The sequence below is a fragment of the Exophiala aquamarina genome (assembly GCF_000709125.1).
Source record: "Exophiala aquamarina CBS 119918 chromosome Unknown aczIA-supercont1.1, whole genome shotgun sequence".
NCBI lineage: Eukaryota > Fungi > Ascomycota > Eurotiomycetes > Chaetothyriales > Herpotrichiellaceae > Exophiala > Exophiala aquamarina.
In genome coordinates, this window is record NW_013550587.1 from 3,060,413 (window position 1) to 3,074,383 (window position 13,971).

At 49.8% G+C, this 13,971-nt stretch overlaps 6 protein-coding genes across 6 annotated transcripts; 3 read left to right on the top strand and 3 right to left on the bottom strand.

Moving 5' to 3' along the window:
• Positions 1–93: 93 nt before the first annotated feature.
• Positions 94–773, bottom strand: A1O9_01102 (uncharacterized protein; the record flags this gene model as incomplete). Its single annotated transcript, XM_013410262.1, has 2 exons — positions 729–773; positions 94–630 (listed from the first exon to the last, which is right to left on the bottom strand). Exon 2 carries the CDS (start codon positions 313–315, stop codon positions 94–96), a length of 222 nt encoding a protein of 73 aa, XP_013265716.1. The 5' UTR covers positions 316–630; positions 729–773.
• Positions 774–1,346: 573 nt separating this feature from the next.
• On the bottom strand, positions 1,347–2,231 carry A1O9_01103 (uncharacterized protein; the record flags this gene model as incomplete). Its single annotated transcript, XM_013410263.1, has 1 exon — positions 1,347–2,231. One exon carries the CDS (start codon positions 2,229–2,231, stop codon positions 1,347–1,349), a length of 885 nt encoding a protein of 294 aa, XP_013265717.1.
• Positions 2,232–3,310: 1,079 nt separating this feature from the next.
• A1O9_01104 (uncharacterized protein) lies at positions 3,311–4,451 on the top strand (the record flags this gene model as incomplete). The annotated part of the gene is made up of 2 exons (XM_013410264.1): positions 3,311–3,457; positions 3,519–4,451. 2 exons carry the CDS (start codon positions 3,311–3,313, stop codon positions 4,449–4,451), a joined length of 1,080 nt encoding a protein of 359 aa, XP_013265718.1.
• A 110-nt stretch (positions 4,452–4,561) lies between these two features.
• A1O9_01105 (calcium-translocating P-type ATPase, PMCA-type) lies at positions 4,562–8,064 on the bottom strand (the record flags this gene model as incomplete). The annotated part of the gene is made up of 2 exons (XM_013410265.1): positions 4,562–5,392; positions 5,443–8,064. The coding sequence occupies 2 exons, from the start codon at positions 8,062–8,064 to the stop codon at positions 4,562–4,564; spliced, it is 3,453 nt and encodes a 1,150-aa protein (XP_013265719.1).
• Positions 8,065–9,117: 1,053 nt separating this feature from the next.
• On the top strand, positions 9,118–10,860 carry A1O9_01106 (uncharacterized protein; the record flags this gene model as incomplete). The annotated part of the gene is made up of 3 exons (XM_013410266.1): positions 9,118–9,220; positions 9,271–10,611; positions 10,664–10,860. The coding sequence occupies 3 exons, from the start codon at positions 9,118–9,120 to the stop codon at positions 10,858–10,860; spliced, it is 1,641 nt and encodes a 546-aa protein (XP_013265720.1).
• A 945-nt stretch (positions 10,861–11,805) lies between these two features.
• On the top strand, positions 11,806–13,707 carry A1O9_01107 (uncharacterized protein; the record flags this gene model as incomplete). Its single annotated transcript, XM_013410267.1, has 2 exons — positions 11,806–12,101; positions 12,153–13,707. The coding sequence occupies 2 exons, from the start codon at positions 11,806–11,808 to the stop codon at positions 13,705–13,707; spliced, it is 1,851 nt and encodes a 616-aa protein (XP_013265721.1).
• Positions 13,708–13,971: the final 264 nt, after the last annotated feature.

Sequence of the window (13,971 nt, forward strand, 5' to 3'; positions counted from 1 at the left end):
AAACCAAGTTGAGATCACTCTTGGTAAATTGGTGGGTGGGAGGGAAGAAATCTTAGTTTTTGAAGTGCCGGCCGCACATTTAAGCCGCAATAGTCATGTAAACAAATACCCCCATTTACTTTGAAAGCTTTTTGCCATCTTCCAGCCTGCTGGGTCCCAACTTAGAGATCCTGGCGCAACTGTGAAACTCTCTCCAGTGAAGATGTCGGAAAACAATTCGTCCTCGTCAAAGCCTTCACAACTTAACCGAATGACATTGTCTCTCATCTTTGGGAATGGAAAACGATCAATCCACGGTATATGAAGAATCGTCATCTGTAGTGTTGTAGGGTGAAGAGAAAGCGGAACCTTTACTGTGCACGGCGGCGAGAGTATGGGAATCTGTATTCCACAACGTAGGCCCAGGATGAGACCGTTGGTGAAGAGTGCTGCGAACACCGACGAGTCTCGCCACGAAGATAAGCAGCTATCTGCACCAACAGATTCCCCCGAGGACGCGGTAGATTGCAAAGATGGGGTTGAGTGGCTAGCATTCGTTGGGCTGGAGTTCTCAGGCGTGTCCGCACAGTTTGCTTCTTTCTCTTGCAGAGCCTCGTCTTCGAGACCTTTGCTCAGAGGGCTTTCAGTTCTCTCCCGTTGTTGGATTTGCCTGTTAGCAACGCTCTTGGATTCTGCGAGTCGCTTTCCTGCGATCAAATCAATTTTTGGCTCCTCGCTGCGAGATTTACTTGAGTGATCCACCTACGTCTTGCTCGCTGAGCCAGCCTGTCTTGGATTTGCTTCCTCTTCTTACGATCTTGAACATAGCACCACGAATCTGAATCAACTTGCAAGGGATTAGTTATTGCCCCAATAAGAGCATAACTATCTTCTGACATTGCTTTGCGGAAGCGCCTGAAAAATTGAGCAGTGGATGAAGAGAAGTTGACTGGAGGTTCGCGCGTCAAGCTTGGGCTGCGGCTTTAAAACGCCAGGCAATATGTTCGGATGTTGGCATGTGCAGAGAGGTGGGTCGCGCCACTTTCTGACAGTGCTTTAGCCTCAAACCAAAGCCTAGAGAGCTCGTAGGTACTGCGTCCTTTCTTACAAAGCACGTTTGAAAGAAACCCACTACTGCTCTTCGCATTCTACGATGCACAAAATCTAAGTACCTCGGTCATCAAACGCAAATTCGAAGTCGGTCAGGTGTGTACCAAGTATGCATTGACAGGTTGAACTAGCGGAGTCTACCTAGTAGCATGTCACGCAACTTCATTCGCATGACTACCAGTCTTCAATGTTCCGTCACATTGATTACAGTTGCCACATAGGATAGTGCATCGGTCCATTTGTCGAGCAAGTAATGATCAAGGTCCTGCTTCAAAGTCGCATGCTAAGGCTTTTTCGAGAATGAGATCTGCCTCTGATTTGATAGTCGCGATCTTCTTTCGCATCGTGTCGACCACTTCTTTTCCCAACTGTAGTCTCAATACATTCCGTGATTCCCCAGTGTCAGCGTTCTTGACAATAGTTGGCTCCAGGACTTCCTGGACAATCGCCTGTGCTGACCTCTCTGGGTCGAGTTCTTGAGCTCCGTGCATCCCTTGCAGCGCATTCCACACATACTCAGCAAAGGTGCCCTTGTAATTTTCGGGAAGAGGCTTTGTCGTCTTGGATAACTTCGAAGGATCGGCAAATGAAGTCCTCATACCACCAGGTTCAGCTATAAGCACTCTGATGCCAAATTCGGCTACCTCAAGAGCAAGAGCTTCAGAAAATCCTTCCAAGGCCCATTTACTCGACGAATATGCTGACGTAGTGGGAAAGGCCTGCCAAAAGACGGCGGAAGATATGTTCACAATAACTCCACCTCTCTTGCCACTCCGCATTGCTGGCACGACTGCTTGCATCAACCTGACTGCACCGAAAAAGTTTGTTTCGAATTGCTGTCGTAGAGTCTCGAGGGGGGTAGCCTCGAACACACCTCCGCCAGCATAGCCAGCGTTATTGATCAGAACGTCAATAGCACCGTGCTTCGCGATGATGTGGGAAAGTTGATTCTCAACCTCAGGTGAGGATACATCGAGTGTCTCCCACTTGGCGTTCTCGTTGAGAGTAATTTCGCTGACGGCTTCTGGGGAGGATGCCGGGTGTCTGGAGGTAGCAATCACCTTCTCACCAGAACGAGCAAGAACTGCACGAGCTAGCGATAGACCTAATCCGGTCGAGCATCCTGTGATAAGCCACTGCATTTAAAAGCCTCGGTGTGGAATCTGAGGACTATTTGGTATATCTGTCGCCGATTGTTTGAATGAGTGAGTTGTGATTTAGATTCTGTTGCGCTTAGAACCATTTATTGCCGCACACGAGCCGGCAGCCATTATTTATACCGCTGCGAAGCCGATGAAGCTTCGCTACATCATCGTCACCGAACTTACACGGATAGAAAGAGGACGCCGCATTCCGCAAGGCGCTTCTTGACAAGGAAATGAAGGGCGAGATCGGTCCCGGATTAACTATTTCCCCCCTCCGGCGAGGCTGACAGAGTACGGAGTCGGAGGAAACGAATGCAGAGGAGGAGGCCGAGGGCTCCTGCTCCACACCCTTGAGGGTCGAATGCTCCAAATTTACTCCTTGGGGAACCGTCTCGGAGTGTTTTGTTTCCGAACACATACATCACGTGTTCACTGAAGGGGCTGAAGGAAAACACCACCCACGACTAAACGCCAACCTCGTCTAAATATACATTTAACTACTTCGTAAGTATTCGAGTCGGGTATCGCCTCACCCTTACGTGCAACAAAAGAGTATGGACGGCGGACACTCGAGAATAGTAGATTGACGCGTGCTTTTGATGATTCGACTCAATCCTCTCAGGCAATGTCTTCGTGCATTGTCACCTTTGAATCAGGTTTGGGAGCTCCCAAAGAAGTGGATTGACCCTTAGGTGAAAGTTCCACACGTGTGAGAGATATCCTACAGACATTTGCCGAAGAAAAGGACGGCAACGGCAGTATGTTGGCTTGTCCAGTAACTCAGGCTTAACTCCGAGCAGGGCCACACTCCCAATTGGCTAGATCGCTAACTAGCCACTAGCTGCAGATGGAGGCAAAACTACATTCATCGCTGATTGGGCGTCGTGCAGATTCTCCGGGCAAGGCTGCAGGGCGAGGTCTTCCACTGAATAGCATTATAAGAACGATAACATTGCCCGTGAGTACCATTCCAGCAGAGTTTGACATCCCCCTAGATTCTACAACTGTGATAAGAGCTCGACACTTAAGAACTCTTTTCGAATAAGTCCTTTCCACCGATAGAATTGTTTAAAGATATGACTGCCACCACGAAATCCACGTTCAACGGGGACACCGAGGCCTTGGAGGTTGCCCTTGAGTTTGCCGGTACGATTCGTGGCAAGACCATTCTCGTGACTGGCGTCAACCAAGGTGGCATCGGATTCACCACTGCAGAGGCTTTTGTGAGTCGCGACAAGCATATCCGGCCTCCGAGAGTCTCGCCCTAGCTGACTACATAAATAGGCTTCTCAATCACCAGCTATTATCATCATCGCCGGACGCAACCTCACCAAAGTCCAGGAAAGCATTGACGCTCTCAAAGCGAAATTTTCTGGCCCGACGTACCGTGCTCTCAAACTCGATCTTGGCAGCCAAAAGGGTGTTCGTGCTGCGGCAGCTGAGGTTCTCTCCTGGGCTGATGTCTCTGCCATTGATATTGTTGTTAACAATGCAGGCATCATGAATATCCCCGAGCGAACCATCAATGAGGATGGAATCGAAATACACTTCGCCACCAACCATATCGGACATTTCTTGTTCACTAGTCTCATCATGCCCAAGCTTATCCAGGCCGCCGCAGGAAAACCAAAGGGGTCGACGCGAGTTGTCAATGTGACTTCTCTATCCCCGACATTTGCAGGCATGCGTTGGAGCGACATCAATTTCCAAAAGGTCAACACTGAGTTGCCTGAGGATGAACAACCAACCTATGCGATCCACAAGCAGTGGGGAATTAAAGACCCAGAGAGTAAATCCTACCTTCCCCTTGAGGGCTACAATCAGAGTAAGGTCGCGAACGTATTGTTCAGCATTGGATTGAACGAGCGCCTGTACGACAAGCATGGTATATTGAGCTTGGCAGTCCATCCAGGGATCATCTATACGGAGCTCTCCAGATACGCCGCGCCAGAGACAGTCGCAGCTATTCGAGAGATGTTGAAGGCCGGCAGTTTCCCGCTCAAATCCATGGGAGCAGGAGCCGCAACAAGTTTGGTCGCTGCGATAGACCCCGGACTATCAAAACCCGAGACGAAAGACGGAAGAGAAAATCACGGAGTATACTTGATCGATTGCCAGTTCAGTGACAAGATCCTTCCGAAATCATGTTCAAACGAAGGGGCCGAAAGGCTGTGGAACTTGTCCGAGCAATTGGTCAATGAAGAGTTTGCCTGGTAGTGGCAATCAGCATACACGCGTGTTTAGGCGATAGTAATATATCTGGGTTCTATTGATGCATATGAAAATCTACTGTATGGATATCTTCTCTGTATTCGGAACTTCAGACCTCAAAGTCTGCCCTTTTCTATGTCCCCTTCGTGCGTTGTTACTGTGACTTTCTCCTTACCGATTTCGGTAATGGTGATCTCTGGCGCGGGGCTCTGTGTGCCCTCCGTTGATCTCTTCTTTAAACTCCGATTGATGAAAGAGCCGACTCTTGACGAAACTCGACATAGAGTTCTGTAAACAATGGCGAATGGGCGACACACGTAAGTGGCCACCTTCTCGAACCATGCATCGGAGATGAGACGTACGACCACTGCCCAGGGCAACGACAGGAACGCCAACACGATGCAAATAGCCCATTGGACACCGTCAATTCGAGTAATGGAGAATGCCTTTCCACCGACAAAAACAATGGCGATTTGTGCGCCAACCATAATGCAGTTAATGAAAATGAAAAACTTGTTGCGGTGCACACCTTCGAAGATGTTGAACTTGTTGTCCAGCCGTCGATTGTTGAACTCGTTGAAAATCTGCATCCACACAAATGTATTAAATATAATAGTGTTGAGTTCCAACTGTCGCGATTCATCGTATTTCAGAATCTTGCTGCCCGCAAAATAGAGAACAAGTGTAATTGTAAGCTGGAAAATCGCCTGCCCTATGATCATCTTCCACATATTGATTGTAATTAGTCGCGCTCCTTTCCGTTGAGGTTGACGATCTAGGATTTTGGGTGTTGGAGGGTCGGTGGCCAATGCTAGAGCAGCGAATGTGTCCATGATTAAGTTGACCCACAATAGTTGCACAGCTGTGAGGACAGATTGCATTTTCGAGCTAGAAACGGCCGAGATAAACGCGAGTAGCACTGCTGTAATGTTGACCGTGATTTGGAACTAGGTATGTTAGGATCAAAAATTGAATGGTGTAAATTGGATGGCTTTACCTGAAGGAACTTTTGGACCGCATCATTCACAGCACGGCCCCATCTGAGGGCTGTGACAATTGAGGCAAAGTTATCATCCATTAGAACAATGGAAGATGCCTCTTTAGCCACCTCGGTACCAGAGATGCCCATAGAGAAGCCCACATCGGCGGTTTTAAGAGCTGGCGCATCATTAGTTCCGTCACCAGTAACTGCCACAGTTTCTCCCATAGCCTTAAGTTTAGCAACAAGTACTCGCTTATCCTCGGGCGAGGACCTTGCGAGAACTTGAAGTCTAGGCAATTGAGCTTCCATCTGTGCGTCAGATAGCATGCGGAAAGCAGGTCCTTCCATAATAACGCCATCAGAGAAAATGCCACATTCAGTTGCAATGGCCTGCGCGGTTGTGGCGTTGTCACCAGTTACCATTCTGACGACGACACCAGCATGCTGTGCCAGAGCCACAGCTTCTGGAACCCCAGGTCTGACAGGGTCTTGAATACCAACAACGCCAATGAAGGTGAGATCTTTCAGGATGGCGCCAAAGTCAATAGTATTTCCAGGGGCGGGACTGCTAGGAGGCCACTGAGAGAAGTCCCGGTATACAAGACCAATAGTTCGTAGACTCTGTGTCGCATAGGCTTCAATAGTTGACTCTAGAGATTCGCGAGCCGTCTCTGAAATTTCGGTTGCGTCATGGCTCTGAAAATCAGTGATAGTGGTGGAGTCTCTCAAGAGAATTTCAGAAGCTCCCTTAACAAGAAAGCGGTAGCCACTAGTCGGAAGCTTGATCACAGCTCCCATACACTTCTTGCTAGAGTCGAATGGCATGAGCTGGACAACAGTGGCGTTAGCTCTCTCCTGCGACAAGTTCCCCATTCCTAAATAGTCCCTGGCAAATTGTAGTAAGGCAGTCTCAGTCTTAGACCCGATGAAGGTGGTATCAGTGGTGGCGTCTCCTTCAAATGCCGTGGAATTAACAGCAACGGACTGGATAATCATTTTTCTAGTCGTGTCGGGGAGTTCGTGTGCAAATTCGATAGTGCTTCTTATCTTACCATCGTTAACCTTGCCGAAGCTGGCGTCGCCAAAAGTACCGGCGACAACAGTCATCTTGTTTGTTGTTAGGGTCCCTGTCTTGTCAGAACAGATCGTAGTGGCATTTCCCATAGTCTCACAAGCCCGCAGGACTCGCACCAAATTATTTTCTTTGAGTAGTCGAGTGGTTGCAAATGCCAATGCCAATGTCACCGCCAAAGGCAGACCTTCAGGGACTGCCACCACAATAATCGTGATCGCAACGATTAGGATGTCCATAAAGGACGACGCCTTCTCAGCACCCGTCCTAGTGTCCCCTGACAATTGTGCGACAAAGCGGAAAAGAAGTACAAAGAAGAGTAGGCCAGCTGCACTTGAACCGAGCTTAGCGATTGCGGTAGCTAGGCCCTCGAGCTTCTTTTGCAGGGGTGTCGGTTCTGTCTCCGTACGGACAGACATCATGATTTTTCCAAAGCTAGAATTGACCCCGACTGAGGTGCAGACGAAGGTCCCAACACCTTCGAGGACCTTCGCACCAGAAATGATGAAGGGATCGAGCTCTGAGACATCATGATAGCCTTCGCGAAGTAGCCTCATCACTTCCAGTCCGCCGGTCTTCGATAGAGCATCCGACTCCCCAGTTGCAGATGACTCGTCGCACTTCAACCCATGGCCCTGAATGAAAATTCCATCAACAGGAACTAGATCGCCGGGTTCTAGGTGAAGAACGTCTCCAACAAGGATGTCATGTACATTCATCATAGAGGACTTGCCGGACCGAATTACCTTGATCTCTCTGTCCTCTTTCCGAGTATTGAGCTTGACGAATGCCTTTTCCTTTTGATAGTCATTCAGTGATCCCACAGCAACGACGATTATTATTGCCACACAGATAGCAAGGCCTTCAACCCAGTCCACAGGTGCTGGGGCCCCAGGTTCATGTTTTGCACCAAATGTTTCGTAGAGCCCAAGGGCCAGAGAGATTGCGGCAGCGGCCGTGAGTAGCAGAAGCACTTTGTCATTGTAGGCATTCCACATCAATTTCCATAAGGGAGTTGGCTTCTTGGGGGGGAGAATGTTCTTAGAATAAACACGCACACGATCTGTGAAAGCATTCGCATCAGAGCTTGGCGAAGGATGAGTCTGGGCATCCTGTGAGCTTGGTGCCTTCCCTGGTTCCTGAGGATACCTAGTTGCGTCATCGAAAACAATCTGGCCAGCCAGAGTTGTCTCGTCGAGGCTCAATCCGCTTTCGATATTGGTTCTGAGGCCTCGCTCGATGCCGCGAAGTCCACCGAGAGCCACGTAAGCTTGGAGAGACTTTGGGCTTAGCAGCTTGTTCAGCTGGCCGGGGCTGAAGGCGAAAGGGTTATTATTGACTTCAAAATCGGCCTCTGTCCCTGGGTCTGGCCGCAAGGCAACCTCAAGATCGACATCAGTGATGCTCGATGCTGAGCTTGCAAGTGCAGGCGTGGCCGATGGACTGAGGAATGGATCGTTCATAGAAGAACTTCGTGAATGTGGAGTTCGGGTTATTGTGTCTGCTGTATGAGGGTTGAGAAAGGTTGTAGGCTGCGATGCGGAAGTCCGAGTTGGAGCTTCCATGTTGACAAGCTAAGGCAGTTGCTGACTCATGAATTGTTGCAGCGGATAAATCAGAGCGAAATTAGTGCACGAAAAGCTATGTCAACTGGTCAATATAGCTCAGATTTGGTGGTTATGGGAAGCCATGCAAGCCCTGAAGCCAGCCTGGGAGTATATATCGAGGGGCCCATGTGGCAGTGCAAGCGTATTCGGCATCTTGACATGATGGGACATGGTGCAGGCATAATCTGCGATTTCGCAGATGAGGCCGCATGAGAAGACCTCGGAGCACTATCCACGGCCATATCCACGGCCAGCTCCACAGCAAAGTTGCAGCTCCGCTAGCAGAGATCGATCTCTGTGGCGCCGGAGGGTGCAGCGGAGAGAACGTCCGCCATATCGCTTGGCAAAGTCTTCCATGTTTGGTGGGGGAAATTCCTGTATTCATCGTCACTCGGCGCATCATTGCTCCCAGTCCGCGAGATTCCCAAAAGCCGTCCGGCTTCTGGTCCATGTGCTTACTCTGGAAGACAGTGAGATGTGTGGACGTGGCACTGAGCAAAGAGTCACAAGCACCAGCCAAGACCAGAGGGCGGACACGGCCAAGAGCGACTCAATACCCGATGGTCACTCCTGCCTCCGGTAAGCACTGCCAAGCTAATGCCAAGACGCTATCCCATGCAAGTGCGGACGTTGGCTCTGATTCCTGGGGAGAATCCTCCTGTGGGCAACGGCATCCCACTCCTTCGACTCGAACATCTGGGACCATGTCACCCACAACCCAGCACTCTGTCGCCGGACATGGAAAATGCTTGACGGTGGCCAAACATTCCAGAATGTCGATGTCGACTGATACCAATGCTCGCCGTTCCAGCAACGGCTTGGCTTACGGCCATGGTTCCATTCCCCCGCACACTTACACACCCACTGTCCAGGTCGTTTGAACTTTCTTATATCATGGCCTGGATCCGCCCGATGAGCTGGCATAGTCATTGAAATATCGGACTCCTGTGAGTAGCAAGGACCTACTCTATCCACCTTCTCACTGTTAAGCGCCCCGTTGCTGCTGCCAAGATGGGTTTCAATCTTCACGCCAGCGGGACATCTGATCCCAAGGAGGTGCGCAATTGGAAGATTCATTTTATTGCCATCGTCGCATCTATGTCTGCTATCGCCAGTAAGTGGGCGCGCGAAACCCATCTATCAATTGTGTGCTGATTTAGGCAGTGGGCTACGACACTTCAGTCATTGGAGGTACTTTAGCTCTGGACTCCTTCCGCCGCGATTTCAAAACCGATCAGATATCCAGCACAGCACGCGATACTTTGCAAGGAAATATTGTCTCTACATTTCAAGCTGGCTGCTTTTTTGGATCTCTACTAACCTTTCCTCTTGCGGAGAAGATTGGCCGCAGGAAGGCCATCATGATTGCTTCCTGCGTGTTTCTTGTTGGCGGCTCCCTCATGACCGCCGCAAGTGGGCATCTTGCAATGATCATCGCTGGGCGCGCGATTGCAGGTCTTGGAATCGGCTCTGTCTCCCTTGTGGTCCCAGTCTATATTGCGGAAACCTCACCCCCATCTATTCGTGGCAGATTAGTCGGCATCTTCGAAATTGCCAGTCAGGGTGGCGGCATGTGCGGGTTCTGGATCAACTATGCGGTGGATCGTACCATCTCAGACAACATGAGAACTCAGTGGATTGTACCCCTTGGACTGCAACTTCTGCCTGGGATCTTACTGTTTATTGGCATAATTTTCTGTCCCGAATCACCTCGATGGCTCGCGAAGCAAGATAACTGGGAGGCGGCCGAAAAAACCATCTCCAACCTCCGCACTCTCCCCATCGACCATCCTTACGTTCGCAGCGAAATTGCTGATATCAGACTTCAAATGGAGGAACGAAGCACCCACCGTCTCGGCAAGAAAGAGTCCTTCCAGAAACTCTTTGCAAAGGGTACACGTAATCGTATTGGTATTGGTCTACTCTTGATGGCTTGCCAGAATCTGACAGGTGTCAATATCATTACCTACTACAGCCCGAGAATCTTCGAGACTTTGGGGATCAAAGGCACATCGACCAAACTCTTTGCCACGGGCTTCTATGGGATCGCAAAGACTCTCGGCATGATAGTCTTCTCATTCTTCTTGGTAGAGAAGATTGGCCGGCGCAAAGGTCTGATCTATGGAGCCTTCATTGGCTCTCTTCCGATGTGGTACATTGGAGGCTATGTCTTCAAGGCTGACCCGGCAACTGCTGCCTCTGATGGTGTTGTCCAGCAGACCGGATGGGGCTATCTCGCCATGGTTTGTGTATACCTCTATGGCTTCATCTACTGCGCTACATGGCAAGGCATCACGTGGGTATATTGCAGTGAGATTTTCCCTCTGGATATCCGAATGCTTTGCGTCGCCATCACGACTGCCGATCAATGGCTGTGGTCCTTTGTCATCTCAAGGACGACTCCTTACATGATCACATCATTGGGCTACGGAACTTATATGTTCTTCGGAGCTTTGATGATTATTATGGGCTTCTGGGCATTCTTTTTCGTCCCCGAGACCAAAGGTCAGCTTCTCCCAAAGTTCCTGGTCCTTGCCGTGCTAACTGGTGTTGGTAGGCCTCACACTCGAAGACATGGACGATCTCTTCATGAAACCACTACATCGTGCCACGTGGAATCAACTCCGCGGAGAGGGAGGCCGCAGGAACAGAGACTCGGGTTCCTCTCTAGATTCAGCTGTCAACGAGAAGGATCTTGGTCTAGTCCATATTGAGCTAGGTGAGAAACAGGAGGAAAGAAAGGTGTCTCCGTAGTCAGGTCTTGGATGGACACTAGTGACTGAAGTTACTTTGTGAAGTATGCTGGGGACATCTCCTGCTCCATGAAAGTCTGATCGATGGGTCCGGGGATTTCCCGAAACGAATTGGCGATTGGTTTGGTTGGCGGAAGTAGATGATAGAAATAATTTTAACGCCATAGTTTTAGAATTCAATGCTTGAGCCAGACAGATTGGAGTCATACTGTTTTATGCTTCGACTGCCAATAGATTGAACTGCCATTGAGTCCAGGTCAGGGAGCATTCGAGACGAGGTCAATGCATGTTGTCCCAAAGAGTGTGGTCCAGACAGCGTCTCCCCCACGAGTCTCCTACGGCCAAGGATCGGTGTTACCTCCGCATGGGTGAGGGCCTTGCGGTGAGTTTCGCTAGGAAAAACATATGCTACAGTAGAGAATAACGCCACCTTTATGTCACTCGATAGGCGCTTTTCGGGAGTTGTCCGTATCTAGGGCCTGCAAGAGCGGAGCTGGGGTGAATACTCCCAACTCGGGCTTCTCGAAGGGGGCTGTGCAATGCTGCTGCACCCTTCATTGGCCATGACCCTTGCCAACGGCATTCGCTTTTAAGCGACTGTCATTCACGCATTTTCGCAGTTCGATAATAAGACAAAATTCCGATTTCGCATGATTGGTCTCTCTCTCCTTGGCCACCTTCCTGGCCTTCCATGCTTCACCTAAGGTTGTTCGAAACATCTGGGGCTCCGCGGCATGGAGGTGCGCCAACATTGTCTTTCCGCTTCTCAACTCGAAGAATTATCGTTGGTGTCGTCAATGTGTCGGTCTTCCAAGAACCAGTGTGGCCTTGATCCATGCCCAGAGTTTTAGATAATATGCTTTAAGACATCAGATTCGCTGGCACTCAGATCTTCCGACAGTTCAGGTGAACGCATTAATATCATAGACACAAATACAATCGAAACATGGCAGCCAAAAATGAGCAGGAGAACATCCAGTCACCGCGTTCGTCGGCAACGAACGCCTCAGGAACAAGCCCTACACCTGCTATGACTAAAGGAAGCGGCTCACCTTCACCACAACCTTCCTCACAGAATGCGGCTATCAACAGACGGTCGCGCAAAAATTCAGTGCAGATGGCTTGCGAACGTTGTCGAAGGCGCAAAATCAAATGCTCGGGGCTCCCAGGCCCCTGCTCCACTTGCAGGAGCCTTGGGACGGTATGCCACGATCCTGTCAAAAGAAGGGATCGAGCACAGAGGTACGCCTGCTGATGTATCAGCCCCAGACATGAGACTAACGGCATATTTAGTCTGTTAGAAAACCGCATCCAGAGATTAGAATCTTTTGCCGCTCATGGCCGGACATCGTCACATTCAGAGGGCATGGCGTCATTGACATATCGACCCTCCCCGAATGCACAGCCGTCGCCCAGTGGCCAGCATGAGACACGCTATGGACTGCATATAGAGACGGAGAATTTGACGAGCTATATGGATTCTGACGCAACGGCAACGAACCACAACTCACCTGTCATTAACCCTAGCTGGGACTATTTTGCAGGATCACTTAGTCCACTCAGCCCAGCATGCTACTCAGACATTGGCCCAGACCTCGCCCCATGGTTGACAATCGACTATCAGCAACACGGTTCGGATGGTGGATCGACTCCGAATCCGGCTATGCACAAACGATCTCATACATTTCCAACCGTTACGCATGATGAATATGACTGGAATCAGGACAGTAGAGCTCCTGAATCTGCTGGTGCTTTCTCGGACATCCCCTCTATTGAGGTCACATCTCCCGATTGCTCCCGTCCCCAAAGCCCTTTCAACTTCTCCGAGCAGGACCTTTCTCCTCAAGGGATTTCAATTCCGTACGCCGCCCAGGCCTCAGATCACAACGAAGATGATTACCTGGAAGGGAATTTCGAGCTACCGCGAACGCCACCGCTCTTTGCGACGAACACGAGGTTCAATGACGGTCAGATTGACTACTATGGCGATTACTTGTCTCCAGTAGACAAACCTCCCACGATATCGCGCCGTTCGTCCATGGCTTCTTCATGCTCGAGCAACTTACAAGTGGAATCATTCCCGAGCCTTGGAGCTCGTTTGCACCGAAGCCAAACGCTCCCTAGCAATTCCAACCCACGGGTTCAAGCAGATCAAGAAAGGTTGAACACGACCGTCAGCTCACCTCGAACACGTAACTATCTGCAGGTCTATTTTCAGAAAGTTCATCCTCATTCTCCAATTCTGAACCCTGCAATGATATCATCCAGCAAAGCCTCACAGAACTCCTTAACAACATATCAAATCCTCCTGGCGGCTGCGGTTGGGGCCTTGATTCACCACCAATCAAGAGCATTATCATCCCCATACGTCCGGCTCGCCATGTCTCTCAATTCAGAGATCGACTTCTGGAGCTCAATCTCAGGAGTTCACTGTGCTATCTTACTCGCAATCTATTGCATGTATGAGGAGACTCTATCATTCAAAGATGAAATGGACCACGAGGACCCACAACATTTCCCCCTGGCTCAACCGCTCCATCCGCGCGTGAATCTATGGTTGCATACCTGTCAAATTTGCGTGACATGCATTGACCTGGGTTTCAATCTGGGGTACCTCTCGGGCTCTGATATCATAGCGCCGCCTAGAGGGAAAGAGCACGAACTGGTATTCTTCCCAGAGACAGCCTCGGAGATCGAGATGGAAGCAATCTTCAGAAACACCTTCAGAGTCGCATATGTACTTGATAAACGAGTATCCACACTGAAGCAGAGACCGAGATCGATGCGGGATGAAAGTCTACACCCCGACCTGATCCGTCTGTACATGCTCGAATCCGTTAATCTGTAAATACCCTTAAACCCGTACATAAAACGCGAGATTCTCTTTCAATGAGCGAGTATATAGAAAAGGGAATTGCGGATATCATATGTGCTTCTTCCTATGCAAGTAAAAGGCGACCTGCAACTCAAATGAAGGGTGAACATGTCTCCTGGCGAGCTTTTCCCCGGCTCTAGGCTAGCCTTAGTCACACATAAGGCAGGATATGTAGACCAGTCTGATTGCAACAAGATAATCGGCAACTTTCAACATGCTGTCTCCACTTCAAAGTCT